This window comes from Puntigrus tetrazona, unplaced genomic scaffold (genome assembly GCF_018831695.1).
Source record: "Puntigrus tetrazona isolate hp1 unplaced genomic scaffold, ASM1883169v1 S000000299, whole genome shotgun sequence".
Lineage (NCBI taxonomy): Eukaryota > Metazoa > Chordata > Actinopteri > Cypriniformes > Cyprinidae > Puntigrus > Puntigrus tetrazona.
In genome coordinates this window covers 207,501-224,700 of record NW_025047959.1, presented here as the reverse complement: position 1 = coordinate 224,700, position 17,200 = coordinate 207,501, and the positions used below count along the sequence as shown (strand labels likewise).

The following is a 17,200-nucleotide window of genomic DNA, read 5'->3' as shown; positions in this document are numbered from 1 at the left end:
CTGAAGTGTATTCGAGCGCTTGTGTGTTTCTGTCTCTGTTTTCTTGCAGTAAAATGGCAGAACCCAGAGTTTCTCAGGATGATTTCATGTGTCCGGTGTGTCTGGATCTCCTGAAGGATCCAGTGGCCATTCCCTGTGGACACAGTTACTGTAAGAGCTGTATTACAGACTGCTGGAATCAAGAGGATCAGAAAAGAGTCTACAGCTGTCCTCAGTGCAGACAGACCTTCAGTCCAAGACCAGCTTTAGCTAGAAACACCATCTTGGCTGAAGTGGTGGAGAAACTGAAGAAGACCAAACTCTCTGATGACTGTTACGCCGGAGCTGAAGATGTTCAGTGTGACGTCTGTACTGGAAGAAAATACAGAGCCGTCAAGTCCTGTCTGGTGTGTCTGAACTCTTACTGTCAGAATCACCTTCAACAACATGAGAGTTTCTTTAAAGGAAAGAAACACAATCTGACCGAAGCCACTGGACGACTGCAGGAGATGATCTGCCAGAAACATGAGAAGATCCTTGAGGTTTTCTGTCGCACTGATCAGAAGTGTATATGTATGATGTGTACGATTATTGAACATAAAAACCATGATATTGTATCAGCAGCAGACCAGAGGACAGAGAAACAGGTATTTAACACTAGAGATCAAGTTAATAGTGCAGTGATCCAATACTCTTTTTATTTTCTTTGCTGCTTAATTGAACAGAAACACTGTCAGCGTGACGCTCTTCTTTTCTGTTTCAGTTTCACTTTTGCTATACGTTCTCTTGTGGTGTTAAACAGGTCTTCATCTACTAACATATTACAATTAACATACAATGATTGAAACTGAGTATTTCTGGAGTTTATGTTAAACTGCTTTAAATTATTTTCTACATTTCTGGAGTTTGAAGCTACAGCTATTAATTATCAGCTCCACCTTTCCTGGATTCATCTGTTCTCATGATGATTTAGAGTCAGTAGTTTTCTGTGAGATTCACTATCATGTTTGTCCTGCAGAATCAGCTGAAGGAGACTCAGAAGACGCTCCAGCAGAGAATCCAGCAGAGAGAGAAAGATCTCCAGCAGCTGAGAGAGACTGTGGAGTCTCATAAGGTGAGTATGGAGAAGAAGAGAAGTTTGTCTCGGTCTCGGTTCAGACTCACTGAATCACTGTGTGTTTAACAGCGCTCTGCACAGACAGCAGTGGAGGACAGTGAGAGGATCTTTACTGAGATCATCCACTCCATTGAGAGAAGCCGCTCTGAGCTGATACGACTGATCAGAGATCAGGAAAAGCAAGCAGTGAGTCGAGCTGAAGGACGAATGGAGCGACTGGAGCAGGAGATCAATGATCTGAGGAGAAGAGACGCTGAGCTGGAGCAGCTTTCACACACACAGGATCACATCCAGTTCCTGCAGGTAACACACATCTAGAAGAACAGATCAGAGTGGACTTGAGCAGATCCTGCTGTAACACGAGACTCAGAGAAACACTTCATGAGGGTCTCAGTTTCATGTTTCAGTGTCTCTATCTACTCTAAAGTGAGAAATACAGGTGCATCTCAATAAATTAGTATGTTGTGGTATTTCAGTCATTGTGAAAGTTATATGATATGATACCTCCTCATTTACTGCTGCAAACTGATAGCGGTCAGATAGATATGATGGATGTTGTGAGTATACAACCTTTTCTAGTATCTTTGACAGAAAAGGGTGATTCGAGAGGTAAAACCTCAGTAGAATCTGTAGAATTAGTAAATCTTCTCCTAAACAAATCTATTCAACCCTACAATGAGATTAATAAACATCAGTCGAGTCAACGAGAGCAGCACAAATCTGGTGTTCGAGCAGGTTATTGGGAGAAGTGTGGAGCTGATGAGTTTGATTTCTGTTTTCTGTAGAGTTTCCAGTCTCTCTCAGCTCCTCCTGAATCTACAGACATCAATGATGACCTCTTCAGGTCTCTCCTCTCTTCTGATGATCTGAGAGAGTCTGTCCTTCAGCTGAGAGACAAACTGGAGGATTTCTGTAAAGAGGAACTGAAAAAGATCTCAGACAGAGGTAAAGTCCTGGAAATTGATCTGCTCTCAGAAACCAGTCCATCATCATCTCATATCATGGAGAACATCATGTTAGAAATGTCTTAGGAATGATGCAGGATCATGAGAATAACTCTAATCATTTCTGTTGATTTCCACAGTGACATTCACCAGCATTGTTCCCAGAACCAGAAAAGATTTCCTACAATGTAAGTCAGTAAGAAAACAAGCAGTTCATGTACTTCTGTAGAAGGTGAAAGAGTTTTATTACTGATGATGTAAATGATGGTTAGCACAGATATCTGCTCATCTGTACTGAAGCACTGATTATACACTGAACATCAAGAGTTCATGAAAAGATCAAACAGATTCATAATTCCTGATCTGATGTGTTTTATCTCCATCAGATTCCCATCAGCTCACTCTGGATCTGAACACAGTGAATAAACGCCTCCTTCTGTCTGAGAACAACAGAGTGATTACTAACACTGACACAGATCAGCCGTATCCTGATCATCCAGACAGATTTGATAAGTATTCTCAGGTGTTGTGTAGAGAGAGTGTGTGTGGACGCTGTTACTGGGAGATTGAGTGGAGTGGATATGTGTTTATATCAGTGTCATATAAAAACATCAGCAGAAAAGGACGGGGTGATGAGTGTGTGTTTGGATGTAATGATCAGTCCTGGAGTTTGTACTGCTCTTCCTCTAGTTACTCATTCATACACAATAACATACAGACAGATCTCTCTGTGAAGTCCATCAGCAGGAGAGTAGGAGTGTTTGTGGATCACGGAGCAGGAACTCTGTCCTTCTACAGCGTCTCTGACACAATGAACCTCATCCACACAGTCCAGACCACATTCACTCAGACGCTCTATCCTGGGTTTGGGGTTTGTTCTGGATCATCAGTCAAACTGTGTTGATGAATCAGAATGGACTGATGAGAGATTCTACCCATAATGCTTTGAGCTGCATGATAAATCAGTAAGAGTGAGATGTTAGAGTCTCTTCAAGACATCAATACTGCAGCTGAACTTCTGTCATTGAGATAACGTGTATCAGAATAAATGTGTATAATTAATTCTCATATAGGGTTCTTGGGTACAGGAATGATGGTGGATCTTCAGTGATCTGTTGAAGATTTCCCACAGAAAGCTGAACACTGTATCGTCATATAAGAATGCTCCTAAAAAGCTAAGGTTTCTATTTTTCTAAATCGATAAACACCACCATAACCTAAACGTTATTTTTCTGTAATCAATTGTGTTTAATCAAAGCCTGTAGATTCTCTTCACCACCCTTCTTGACACTTTATGAGGATTTCTCTAGTAGTCTGTTTCTCTGCATTCTGTAAAGAAAGTGATGCTTAACCTCAAACCCTCTTTTAGTTCGTACGACACTATACATCCTCACTATTTGAGACAGTTATTTGACACTGTCGATCCTGGGTTGGTGTGGCTATTAAATAAATCTTTGCTTGAAGGAGCAGCACCTTCTAATCTGAAAAAGGCCACTGTTACATTTGTACTAAAGAAACCATCACTTGATGCCAGTCTCTCTCTTTCTCTTATCTCTATTTTTCCATTTATGTCCAAGATATTGGAAAAAATTTGCTTTACAGCTCTAGACTTTCTTGAATGACTACCAGATTTTTGAGAGGTTTCAGTCAGGGTTCAAATCCATTTTTACAGCACTGAAGCCGCTCTTTGCAAGAGTTCTTAATGATATCTACATGGCAAATTTATGAGACCTATCCTCTGCTTTTGTTATTGTCGATCATGCTATCCTTATTTCTCCACTGGAGTGCTATATAGGGATGAGGATGATGGTTTTAAGTTGATTTAAATCTTTTTTTACCAATAAACATTTTTCTGTAAAAACAGGACTTTTCTTTTCTTCTCCTCGTAATATATCCTGTGGTGTGCCTCAAGGCTCTGTTTTAGCCCCTGTCTTCTCCTTGAGGGTCCATTTTTAGGAATCATGATGTCTCGTTTCATTGTTATGCTAATGACATGCAAATCTATACGTCTAGATCAAATAAGAGCTCTCAGACATCCTAAGAGCCTTGTGGATGTAAAAGTCAAAACAGAAGTCATTGTTTTTAACCCTTTAGAAATCACCTAGACCTTGGAACTCTCAATTAGTTTCTCTTCCTTAGTACGTACTTTAAGTGTGTTTGTAGATAGTTGCCTCAAAGTTGACAAGCAGATGAGCATGGCCATTGGGTCCAGTTTTCACTCTCTCTGTTTTCTGTCTAAAATCAAATCTTGTCTTCTCAAGTGTTCCTTGGAGACTGCTATTCATGCCCTCATTACCCCTCACCCAGGATTATTGTAATCTTGCTGGAGCAAGACTTCTGAAAGGTAAATTTGATTCTCTTACCCCACTTTTATCCCTTCATTGGCTTTCGATTAGTTTGAGAATTGAGTTCAAATATTTTATTACTGGTATATAAATCATTAAATGCTTTAGCTCATTCTTATTTTTCTCATCTACTTTGCCCCTAATTTCCCGCCAGAGACATTAGATTTAAAGATAAATTCCTCCCTCAGGTACCAGTAACCCGGCTAAAATTGAGGCTAAACTGACTTTGAAGTGGCTGGTCCTACACTAAGAGTATATTGTTTTACTATTTGCTGCTATTAGTGCACTTATCTTATTCTTACTTGTACGGCACTTTGATTGGCCATTTTTAAATGCATTTTTATAAATAAACTGAACTTTTTTTAAAGATGTGCTCTACAATTAGTAACTAGGAGTAAAATGAATAAGTATAAACAAAGTAAAGTATAAATAGTTACGTTTAAAATAAGCAAAATCATTATGACAAGTGACAATAAGAATACGTGATTACTTTATTAAACATAAAAAAAACAAGTAAAATGATCTCCTGAAGGATCCAGTGGCCATTCCTGCTCTGTTAACATCAAATTACAGGTTACAGTTTGTTAATAATTTGTGTTACAGTTTTTCTTAATTGCTAATTAAAACTGATTTCTCATTTTGCTCAACCTTCGATTCAGTTCTCAAGACAAAGATGCATTTAATTTTTTTATGTTTTCAAACACGTCACCACTATACAAAAACCTACCCCTCAGCACAAGTGTATCTGATCATTCAAATCTATCATCACAGTGATTATCACAGTGAAGCCAGCCCTGTGTGGATGTTTTCCTGATCTGTTCTAATCCTCTCTGGGTTCGGTTTAGGGCTGGTCTTCAGGTAATGCAGCTTAAAAACTCAACTGAAGTTTAAAAATGCCCACCGATTAGGAAGCACACAACTTGACTCTGCTCTGTATATTATGTATTTTTTTAACCTTTTATATTTTTTTGTATATCGTTATTTCCTGATTACTTATCCTTTTTAATTATTGTTACAATCTTGTCATTCTCTCGCTAACACAAATTTCTTGTATGTGTAGACATACCTGGCAATGAAGCTCCGATTCTGATTCTTCTCAGTAGTCTAATAATACTTGTCCAGTGCGTGGTACAGCTTCTCTTTAATTGAAAATTGAGTGTTTAATCTTGTCATTATTGGCACTCTATTCTTCTGTGTGATACTGTTCAGTGCTTTGACACAGTCTTTATTGTTAAAAGTGCTTTATAAATAAATGTGCTTCACATGTTTGGACAGATGTTAAATGTTTGTACATTAACATTTAAAAAGGATGTCTTGAGACCTTTATGGCAGGTCTTTCCATATCCCACTGCATTACATGTTTGTAAATGAAAAACTACTCGATGAGATTGGCTTTCCACATTTTATACATGCATGATGTTGATTTATTTGCAGCTATTTAAGTAACTTTGTTATAAAATTGTATCTGTTATACTTTCTTTACAGATAGTCATGTTATTTTACTGCTTTGTATAAATGTGCATTAGTATTATTTTGCTCAATACACCTCTTGTGGCCCCAAGACAAAACAAACTTTTTTTACACTTTAACAACTGAAATTATACCTTTTATATGTAAAATACATTTCAAATATGGATATTATTTAAGTACAACATTCATGGTTAGCATTTCAGACATTTAGACAGCCCTACTATGAGGACACGTTTGTTTATGAGGTGTATTCTTCTAAAACCAAAATGGTTTTTAAAAGTGTATTATTTTACTTTATATAAAAAGCTAAATGTTTTATGTGCTGGGTAGGTTAAGGTGTAGGGTTAAACAGTTTGTACAGCAGAGAAACCATTACACCTTTGGATAGTCCCTGTAAATCCCATGTGTGTGTGTGTGTGTGTGTGTGTGTGTGTGTGTGTGTGTGTGTGTGTGTGTGTGTGAGAAGAAACTGGGATGATAAACCTGTACAGACACACCTGTCTTATTGAAGTGACTCAAACCAGGAAACAGGAAAAATCTGATTCCAGGAAAGATTAACTGAAGTGTATTCAAGCGGTTGTGTGTTTGTGTCTCTGTTTTCTTGCAGTAAAATGGCAGAACCAAGAGTTTCTCAGGATGATTTCATGTGTCCGGTGTGTCTGGATCTCCTGAAGGATCCAGTGACTACTTCCTGTGGACACAGTTACTGTAAGAGCTGTATTACAGGCTGCTGGGATCAAGAGGATCAGAAGAGAGTCTACAGCTGTCCTCAGTGCAGACAGACCTTCAGTCCAAGACCAGCTTTAGCTAGAAATACCATGCTGGCTGAAGTGGTGGAGAAACTGAAGAAGACCAAACTCTCTGATGACTGTGACGCTGGAGCTGGAGATGTTCAGTGTGACGTCTGTACTGGAAGAAAATACAGCGCCGTCAAGTCCTGTCTGGTGTGTCTGAACTCTTACTGTCAGAATCACCTTCAACAACATGAGAGTTTCTTTAAAGGAAAGAAACACAAAGTGACCGAAGCCACTGGACGACTGCAGGAGATGATCTGCCAGAAACATCAGAAGCTACTCGAAATTTTCTGTCGCACTGATCAGAAGTGTATATGTGTGCTTTGTGTGATGGATGAACATAAAACCATGACACTGTATCAGCTGGAGAACAGAAGACAGAGAAACAGGTATTTAAAATTAAATACAAGTTAATACTCTATACTATAATACTATGGTACTATAATCATCCAACCTCTGTTAAAGGGTTAGTTCACTCCAAATTCTGTCATTAATTACTCACCCTCATGTTGTTCCAAACCCATAGGACCTTCTTTCATCTTTGAAACACAAATTAAGATATTTGTGATAAAATCAGAAAGCTATCTGAGCCTCCATAGACAGCAACAGAACTGAAACAATCCAGCTCCAGAAATCTTGCACAAAGAAAACAAAAATAACATAATTTACTCAGCTAACCTTTCAATTGTAATTACCAAGAATACAGAAACACTGTCAGTGTGACGTTCTACATCTGTGTCAGTTTCACTTTTACAACCCAATTTAACCCAAATGTTGGGACATTTTGAAAATTTAATTAAAATGAAAACTAAAAGACTTTCAAATTACATGAGCCAGAATTTCACTCACAATAAAATATAGAAAACATAACAAATGCTTAAAGTGAGAAATTGTACACTTTTATCCACTAAATTCCACATTGAGGCGCTCCCAGGCCAGCCGTCTCCAGCGTGTCCTAGGTCTTCCCCAGGGCCTCCTCCGGTGGGACATGTCCAGAACATCTCTATTGGGAAGTGTCCAGGAGGCATCCGGAACAGATGCCCGATCCACCTTGTGATGAAGTAAGGATGTTAGATACATAAACATGACTAACCATAGCACAAGGTTTTGTTTGAAATAACTTTATTTGTTTCTTTTTATTTTTCCAGTCACACGGAAGGTGCACATTCCAGTGTGACTTATGTTTTGGTGGTGGTTTCTTAGTCTGTAAAACAAGAGAAAATTGTATTAACAAATGACATTTGAGTAATTAAGTTATGGTTTTCTTTGTCTTACCTTTCCCTTTGGTGCTTCCTAGTAGGAGGGGCCGGCCCGCAACAGGAAGCCCTATTTATTCCATCAATGGAAAGGAGGAGTCTGTTCCACACCCATGTGGATATTGTTTTTCTTTTGTATGTCTTTTGGACAAATGTTTGTATAGGGGGAAAAGTGAAAACAGTTTAAGATGTCAATGGGGTTGTTTGTATCATCAATGTGTGTCTTTTTCAGTAGCAGTTTTAGAAGAAACTGTGGGATTGGGCTATTTGAATTTAGGGGAGGTGCATCACCTATAAAAGGCTAACTATTGTTCCAAGAGAGGAGGGAAGACAGATGGGATGTTTAGTTGGAGTAGTAGCCAACCTTTCTCCTGATTCCTTTGTTAAGTGCAAGCCTTGATATGAATTTTGTTGTTTTGATTTATTTTGTACTTTGTTTTTCTGGTTTCTATTTTCTTCTTGGAAAATCATTTCTATGCTGAATGCACTTTTGGAGCTGTGAATTAAATCCATTTTTTCTCTTGAAACCTCAGAGTTCTGTGCGTGATTTACTGCCCATTCACTGCTATGATCAACGGCCATCATCACACACCTCCACTGGCCTCTCTCGATGTGGAGGATCAGCAGGTCTACTCCGAGCTCCTCCCGAGTGACTGAACTCCTCACCCCTATCTCTAAGGTAGCGCCCAGTGACCCTAAGGAGGAAACTCATTTCGCCGCTTGTATCCGGATCTCATCCTTTCGGTCATGACCCAAAGCTCATAACCATAGGTTAGAGTAGGAACGAAGATCGACCGGTAAACCTTCTTCACCATGACAGACCGGTACAGAGACCACATTACTGAAGAAGCTGCACCGATCTGTCTGTCGATCTCTCGTTCCATCCTCCCTCCCTCATGAACAAGACCCCAAGATACTTAAACTCCTCCACCTGAGGCAGGAACTTCAAACCAACCTGAAGGGGGCAAGTCACCCTTTTCTGATTGAGAACCATGGCCTCAGACTTGAGGTGCTGATTCTCATCCCAGCCGCTTCACACTCAGCTGCAAACCGCCCCAGCACACACTGTAGGTCTTAGCCAGATGCAGCCAACAAGACAACATCATCCACAAAAAGCAGAGACGATATCCTGTGGTCGCCAAACCACGGCTGCGCCTAGAAATCCTGTCCATAAAATAATGAACAGGACTGATGACCAAGAGCAGCCCTGTCGGAATCCAATATGCACTGGGAACAAGTCTGACTTACTGCTAGCAATGCGAACCAAGCTGCGTGTGGAGGTGAACCTGACTATCTCTAGCCAGTACCTCTCTAGCTCCCGCAGCAACTCATGCTCCTTCCCCAGAGAGGTGACATTCCATGTCCCTAAAACCAGATTCTGTGTCCAGGGTTGTGTTGCCCACATTTGTTATTTTTACATGTTCTATTGTAAATAACATTTTGACTCATGCAAAATTCTTTTAGTTTTTATTTTATTCAAATTTAAAAACGTCCCAATATTTCTAAAATTCAGGTTGTACATTTGAGATGTGAAACAAGCTGATCCTTCTGGAGTTTGAACCTACAGCCATTAGTTATTAGCTCCACTTTTACTGGATTAATCTGTTCACATGAGGAATTAGTTTCAGTAGTTTTCTGTGACAATGACTATTAACTATCTGCCCTCCAGGAGATGCAGAAGATTTTCCAGCAGAGAATCCAGCAAAGAGAGAAAGATGTCCAGCAGTTGAGAGAGGCTGTTGAGTCTCATAAGGTAAGTCTGGATAAGAATATAATTTTTGTCTCAGTCTCGGTTCAGACTCACTGAATCACTGTGTGTCTAACAGCGCTCTGCACAGACAGCAGTGGAGAACAGCGAGAGGATCTTTACTGAGATCATCTGCTTCATTGAGAGAAGCCGCTCTGAGCTGATAGAGCTGATCAGAGATCAGGAAAAGCAAGCAGTGAGTCGAGCTGAAGGACGACTGGAGCGACTGGAGCAGGAGATCAATGATCTGAGGAGAAGAGACGCTGAGCTGGAGCAGCTTTCACACACACAGGATCACATCCAGTTCCTGCAGGTAACACACATCTAGAAGAACAGATCGGACTTGAACAGATCCTGCTCTGACACGAGACTCAGAGAAACACTTCATGGAGTCTTATTATATCATCAGTCAGACTCTCATCTCATAATCTTCTTTAGATTCAGCTCTAGGAATCTCTTAGAAATAATTTGTTTTAGCTCTTCTAGAAGATGAATTTAGCTGTCAAACATCTCTAGCACCACCTGGTTGTATCTAACAACCAAGGAAATCTAAAGATTAACCCAGTTCCGTTTTTATTGTAATGGTCATGTTTATCACACTAAAATCTAAACTAAACTAAATTTGTTAAGTTACGGTTTTCTGAGTGCACGCATCTGAAAAACCTTTCTTCTCTCCTGAGTCTTCCACCATTTTGGAGAGAAAGCATATGCATGCTTTAATGTATTTGGCATAAGCAACGTTGTTTTGGGGGGGACAGCGCATGAATGTAGTAAGTTTTGTTTATGCTTAGTTGAAAGTGTGCATATGTATTGTGATACTCTCTAAAATGGAGGAAGAAGTAACTGTAACAGAAGTGGACGGGACAGCCAAGGTAAAATAACAATGATTTTATTTTGACACAGCAGAGAATGAAACTGGAGATCATGGAATCAGAGGTGAGTATACAGTTTGTAAAATGATATAACTAGGTAGGTATTATGACAAGCGTCCCAAAGGACAATCAGCGCCACCAACCAGCGTGGAACACCTGGCCACACCCATCACAGGCTGATCGGCCACACATGCTGCTGAATAGGAGAAGGCTTTATAAGCCATTTGAGTCATGCATCTAGGAGAGCTTCTCCATGAGAACGAGTACTATGCCACTCTCTCTCGCAGCAGATCGTCAAGCACCTTGCCACTTGCCAAAAGAGACAGAGCTGCAACTCGCTGCTCTCAAGTTAGCTGCCCACTCAACGTGTTCCACTGCCAGACCCACGTGCCACCAAACTATTACCCAAAATGACCACTTTCCTGAAAAAGTTTGGGATGACCACAACTGCTGTGGGATGGCATCCCGAAGACTAGACACAAGTATTGGCTCCTTCCTAACTGGCGAAGCCCAGAATGCCTACTTCTCTCTTCCACCTGATTCATTTGACAAATACTCAACAAAAATGTGCAGAGGGAAATCCTGGCCCTCGTAGGGTTTTCTTCAATCTGCACAGCCCGATACTTCCACGAGTGGGAATATAAGCCTTGTCTACCAGCCCTTGCCAAGGCTGCCGAACTAACCCGTCTAGTGCAGCATTGGCTGCTGGAAGGGGCTCCATCAGTCAGCGAGTGGTGGTGGAGCGTTTTCTCCAGGCCCTACCATGATCTCCCCAGAGCCTGTGGAACTGGGGTCTGCTTGCTGCCACTACACAGCCTAAAACTGGGCAGCCCAACCATGGGAGTTCATGGTCCTCACCCTCACAGCTGCCTGCAAGTTTCTGGCCACCTAGCAGGGCCCATATAAAGTGTTGGAAAGAATACTTACCGTTTATATCAGCCTGGACAATGAAGAACTGACCAGCTGTACCATATCAACCTGCTGAAGAGATGGGTTGGGACTGGGGACCAGCTCACCGCCTCTTGTCAGCTCTGATCCCATGGTTGTTGACGTCAACCCCATTTCTGGGCTGCAGAAGTTGGAGCTCCAGCACCTGATTGGTCAGTTCTCCCCTCATCCCAGGCAGACTAATATTGTCGAACACGACATCCGGACACCTCTAGGAGTCATCGTCCAGCAGCAGTCCTAGCATGTCCCTGAGGCTGCGTCGGCAGGATATTGAGGAGGAAGTCCAACAAATGCTCAAGTTAGGGGTGTTCAAATCATCACACAGCGACTACCACCGGCTCAACGAAGTCTTGTGTGACAAGCATCCAAAAGGACAATCAGCGTTGCCCTGACAACCAGCATGGAACACCTGGCTTCACCCATCACAGGCTGAGCAGCCACACCTGTGGCTCATTAGGAGAGGTCTTTATAAGTTACATGCACCGGAGCACCACCACTGAATTGTCATTAAGTCACCTTCTAATAAATAAACCTACCCTCTGGGGCTTTTATTTGATCTCTCCTTGTCGTGTGATTCTTCACCCTGTGACAGTATATTTAGGCTATGACTCGACAAAGTGAGTTGGTCCACTTCGCATAAACGGCACCGGACAACGAGGGATCTGTGGTGTGTTCTTTTTCCTGGTGCATGATGAAGTGATGACGTGATTGCTGTGATTGGTTGATGGAGGAGCCCGGCTGATCCATGACAAACTTGGGGCAGAAGAATGGCTGAGTAAATTGTTATTTATGTTTTCTTGGACCAAAAAATGTATCCTCGTAGTTGAGCCACTGATGTCACATGTTTTACTAATGATTCTGGAGCTGGCTTATTTCAGTTGTGTTTGCTGTCTATGGTCAGGTAGCTCTCTGATTTCAATAAAAATATCTTAATAAAGATGAACGAATGTCTTAAGGGTTTGGAATCGACTTAAGGGCAAGTATTTATTTACAAATGTTATTTTGCATTGAATTAACCCATTAATGTAAACTTGTGTGTGAATGAGAACTTAGTTTAGTACTCACTTCCCTTTTAACAGCCACTTTCGGTCTGTATCCTTCAGATGTGTACACTCAGAAAACCGTAACTTAACAAATATGGTTTTGAAAAGCATTATTTCAGTGTGAATAACATGACAATCAGAATCAAAACGGATGTTTTTAGCCAGAACGAGCTGTAATGGCGCGGATCTGTTCTGGAAAACGGGGCAGAGAGTAGAAGCTCATTTGCATGTGCCTGTTTCTGTGTCCACTCAAAATAGGCATTTTCAAAAGGATATAATAAATTATCTGTTCTGCATTTTGCTGAATGCTGAAGCTTCACAGACACCAGAGACTTCTTTCTTTGTGAATTAATTTAGTGTCTCTAACTGCTCTAAAGTTATAAATAATAGTCACTGTAATGATAGCTGGAGCTGCAGCTGGAGCAAATCTATTCAACCTTACAATGAGACTCCATTGATGTGCTTGAGCTGTTATATGCACCTTTATGTTCTCAGCAGGTGTTTTATCATTTAAACTATTTCTTAGCAAGTTCACATAGAGTGTATGTGGCAAATAATAGAATCTTGAGCTCTAATGTGATTTAATAAAGAAGAATAAAACTGATGCTGTGAAAGTGCTTTATTGAGGTGAGTTACTAAAGATCAGTCAAGTCAAATCTGGTGTTGGAGCAGGTTATTGGGTGAAGCGTGGATCTAATGAGTTTGATTTCTGTTTTCTGTAGAGTTTCCAGTCTCTCTCAGCACCTCCTGAATCTACAGACATAAATGATGACCTCTTCAGTTCTCTGTTTTCCTTTGATGTCCTGACAAAATTTGTCTGTCAGCTGAGAGACAAGCTGGAGGATTTCTGCAAAGAGGAGGTCAAGAAGATCTCAGACAGAGGTAAAGTCCTGGAGATTGATCTGCTCTCAGAAACCAGTCATCATCTCATATCATGAAGAACATCATGTTAGAAAAATCTTAGGAATGATGCAGAATCATGAGAATAACTGTCTGTTGATTTCCACAGTGACATTGACCAACATTGTTCTCTGGACCAGGAACAACTTTCTACAATGTAAGCATAAAACGAACAATTGGCACAGATATCTGTTCATCTTTACAGAGACACTGATCATACATTGAACATGAAGAGTTCAGTTACATGAAAAGATCAAACAGATTCATAATTCCTGATCTGATGTGTTTTATCTCCATCAGATTCCCATCAGCTCACTCTGGATCTGAACACAGTGAATAAACACCTCCTTCTGTCTGAGAACAACAGAGTGATTACTAACACTTACACATATCAGCCGTATCCTGATCATCCAGACAGATTTGATAAGTATTCTCAGGTGTTGTGTAGAGAGAGTGTGTGTGGACGCTGTTACTGGGAGATTGAGTGGAGCGGAGATTTTGGAGTTTATACATCATTGTCACATAAGAGCATCGGCAGGAAGGGACGGCGTGATGAGTGCAGGTTTGGGAATAATGATCAGTCCTGGAGTTTGTACTGCTGTCCCTCCAGATTCTCATTCTGGCATAATAACATACAGACGGATCTCTCTGTGAAGCCCATCAGCAGTAGAGTAGGAGTGTTTGTGGATCACGGAGCAGGAACTCTGTCCTTCTACAGCGTCTCTGACACAATGAACCTCATCCACACAGTCCAGACCACATTCACTCAGACGTTCTATCCTGGGATTTATGTTTGTATTGGATCATCAGTCAAACTGTGTTGATGAATCAGAATAGACTGACAGATTCTACACTCATAAAAATTATGTGGTGAAGTAAATACTACAGGAAAACAAATGTAATTTCTACTCGAAAAAGTTCGTTCAGGCAATAAATTGAAAACATTTTTATTTATACTTTTTTGGTAGCTTAAATATAAACGTTATGAAATTAAGTAAAACCAACTAAACTTTTTTTATACTGTTGTTACCGTCATGCACTGGGGCATGACTAATAATAAGGTTGATATTTTATTGTTGCAGTTTTACAGCTGTATTAACACTGGTTTATCATTGCTTTTGTTGTTAGGTTTAGTGACTTTTTTAGTAATTTTGTTACATCTGGAGCAAAGAAATTAGACATTTATATTCAGGTCTGTTGCATGCTTAGTTACACTTATAACCTGATGTTTTTTTAAGGTAATGTGTTTGTTACACAGATAAGATATAAAGGGCGCTGGTCACTTTGAGAGAATGAGCAACGACGTTAACGTTAGAATGTTTTCAGTTCAGCTCAGTGATGTGTTACGATCCTCGACATCGTTGCTTTAGTGCATTCTGCTTGGCGTGTTTGAGTGTATATGTGTGCAGGGATTGGCTGTTCAATGAGGGATGTGATTGGTGAATCTCAATGGGGACGTGTTCAAAATATGGCGAGCTCACTTCTGTGTTTCCTGTTGTTGCGTGAAGAGCTCCGAATCCGCCTCAGTCAATAGATCATCTATAGCTTCATGGTTACTGCTTGTTTCGGTTTCAGATAATGGTTTACTCTTTATCATTAATAGCTCTTTCTTTATCATTAGGTAATTTCTATATTTTATTTCATGAAGTTCTTTTGGTTTGTTATTTTGGCCTTGGGCCTCTCTGAAGCCAATGCTCCTTGTATTAATTTTTACTTACCAATAAATAACCCAAAATCGACATGTTACCTGTGTTCATCTGTTGACTGGAATCCCATTAATATCTTGTAATCTCAGTGTTGCACGGTTCAGTAAGGTTGACCGAAACATAAGACTGGTTGCCCATTGAAGGTAGACAGGGTTGAGTTGGTCAGACGTCTTGAGAAAACTAGGTTTCTGTTGGTAGAGGTGTTAGTGAGACCAGCATGTGGTCTGTGTGGGTCCTAACGCCCGGATAGTGACGGGGACACTACACTGTCTGTTTCTGTCATTTGGTCTTTAATGTAGAGTCACTTTTTATCTGTACTATCAAAATGATCACACAGTCGATAAATAATATTCATTACTCGCCTTAAAGAGCTCTGGTTTCGTGGTCTCTCTTTTCGGTGTTTTGTATTCTTTTGTTTTCTGGCATTACAAGATGCTGTTCTTCAAGTCATCTTCATTTATACAGCGCTTTTTATAATGCATGTTGTGTAAAAGCAGCTCTACAGCATTAAACATGAATATTGTGTGTTGAGAAGAGAAGAGTAAAGACTCTGAGGTGGAATATTTTATTAACCAGAGACGTGTTTACTGTGCAGCTCAAACATCTTTTCATTGTGTTTTAAGGAGTTGTGCTCAACTGGGATGTTGCTTTAATGCTTGTTTAAAGGGGTCATATGATGTTGTTAAAAAAGAACATTATTTTGTGCATCCAAGTCATAACTGTTATACAGAATATTTCTTTGATTTTGAAACTTTAGTCTTTGCAACTTTATAGAGATCTCTTCTATGCACTAACAGCTTGAAACACTTGAAATTGCATCGTATGACCCCTTTAAAGTCAGCATTGAACTTTCTAATTGCAATTTATTTAACCACTATTTTAGTTTTTATTCAAACTGGCTTTGTATTTAATATTTTTATTTATGCATTCGGCAGACATTTTTATCCGAAGCATCTTACATTGTGTTCAAGATATGTATTTCTTGAATCGATCCCATGACTTTGCTAGTGCTGTGCTTGAGCTACAGGAATACTCACTTATTGTTTCCTCTGATGGAGGTGGGGTTACGCTTAGAAAGCATCTGTGTGTGTGTGTGTGTGTGTGTGTGTGTGTGTGCTGGTTTTTGTGATTTATAGGGACAAATGTGTTTAATGACATGGGTATGACAGAGGTATTACAATTTGAAGGTGGTTTATGAGCACACTGCTAATGTCCCCAGAATTAAAAAGACTTAAAAACATACTTAATGGTGTTTTTTTTGTTTAGTTTTTTTATGTAAACATGTGAGAGGTTTCCTGTAAGGAGTAGAACAATAACACATAGTCTGTACAGTATAAAAACATTACACCTTTGAAGAGTCCCCAGAAAACATAGAAACACTATGTGTGTGTGTGTGTGTGTGTGTGAGTGTGTGAGTGTGTGTGTGAGTGTGTGTGTGTGTGTGTGTGTGACTCAGAGTATTTAAAAGTCACCTGGTTAAACAGGTGAGCACCGCTATTTTTGTCTCATCATTTTACGGTAAACGCTGCCTTTTTCTGCTACTGGTCACTATTGCTGATGGTGAGTCACACACACACACACACACACACACACACACACACACACACACACACACACACAGGTGAGACAGTAACACCTGGGGATTCAACAGAGATGAAAGAGAGATGAATAAGTGCTGAAACAGACTGAGAATTGCTTGTTTTCTTCTGTTCTTTTTGGTTTTGCTTAAAGTCCAAATGCAAGGGTTTAATGTTCATGCAATAGAAGAATACCATTCTGTAAGCCTACCTTAAAACATAAGTGAAAAGTGAAGGTACTTGTGGACAAGAATGGTGGCCCATACTTTGTGCTCTGCATTTAACCCACACACACACACACACACACACACACACACACACACACACACAGACACAAACACACACTCACACAGAGACACAAACACACACAGACACAAACACAAACACACACTCACACACACACACACACAGACACAGACACAGGCACAAACACAAACACACAGACACAGACACAGACACACACACACACACACACACACACACACACACACACACACACACA

General features: G+C 40.2%; 2 protein-coding genes across 2 annotated transcripts; both read left to right on the top strand.

Moving 5' to 3' along the window:
- On the top strand, positions 1–3,219 carry LOC122333601 (tripartite motif-containing protein 16-like). The gene is made up of 6 exons (XM_043231296.1): positions 1–626; positions 998–1,093; positions 1,166–1,399; positions 1,882–2,041; positions 2,181–2,228; positions 2,427–3,219. The coding sequence occupies exons 1-6, from the start codon at positions 54–56 to the stop codon at positions 2,942–2,944; spliced, it is 1,629 nt and encodes a 542-aa protein (XP_043087231.1). The 5' UTR covers positions 1–53; the 3' UTR covers positions 2,945–3,219.
- Positions 3,220–6,417: 3,198 nt separating this feature from the next.
- LOC122333602 (tripartite motif-containing protein 16-like protein) lies at positions 6,418–15,510 on the top strand. Its single transcript, XM_043231298.1, is given in 7 exon segments — positions 6,418–6,989; positions 6,992–7,038; positions 9,575–9,658; positions 9,732–9,965; positions 13,238–13,397; positions 13,525–13,572; positions 13,716–15,510. Coding segments are annotated over 7 exon segments (1,620 nt in total). The 5' UTR covers positions 6,418–6,466; the 3' UTR covers positions 14,240–15,510.
- Positions 15,511–17,200: the final 1,690 nt, after the last annotated feature.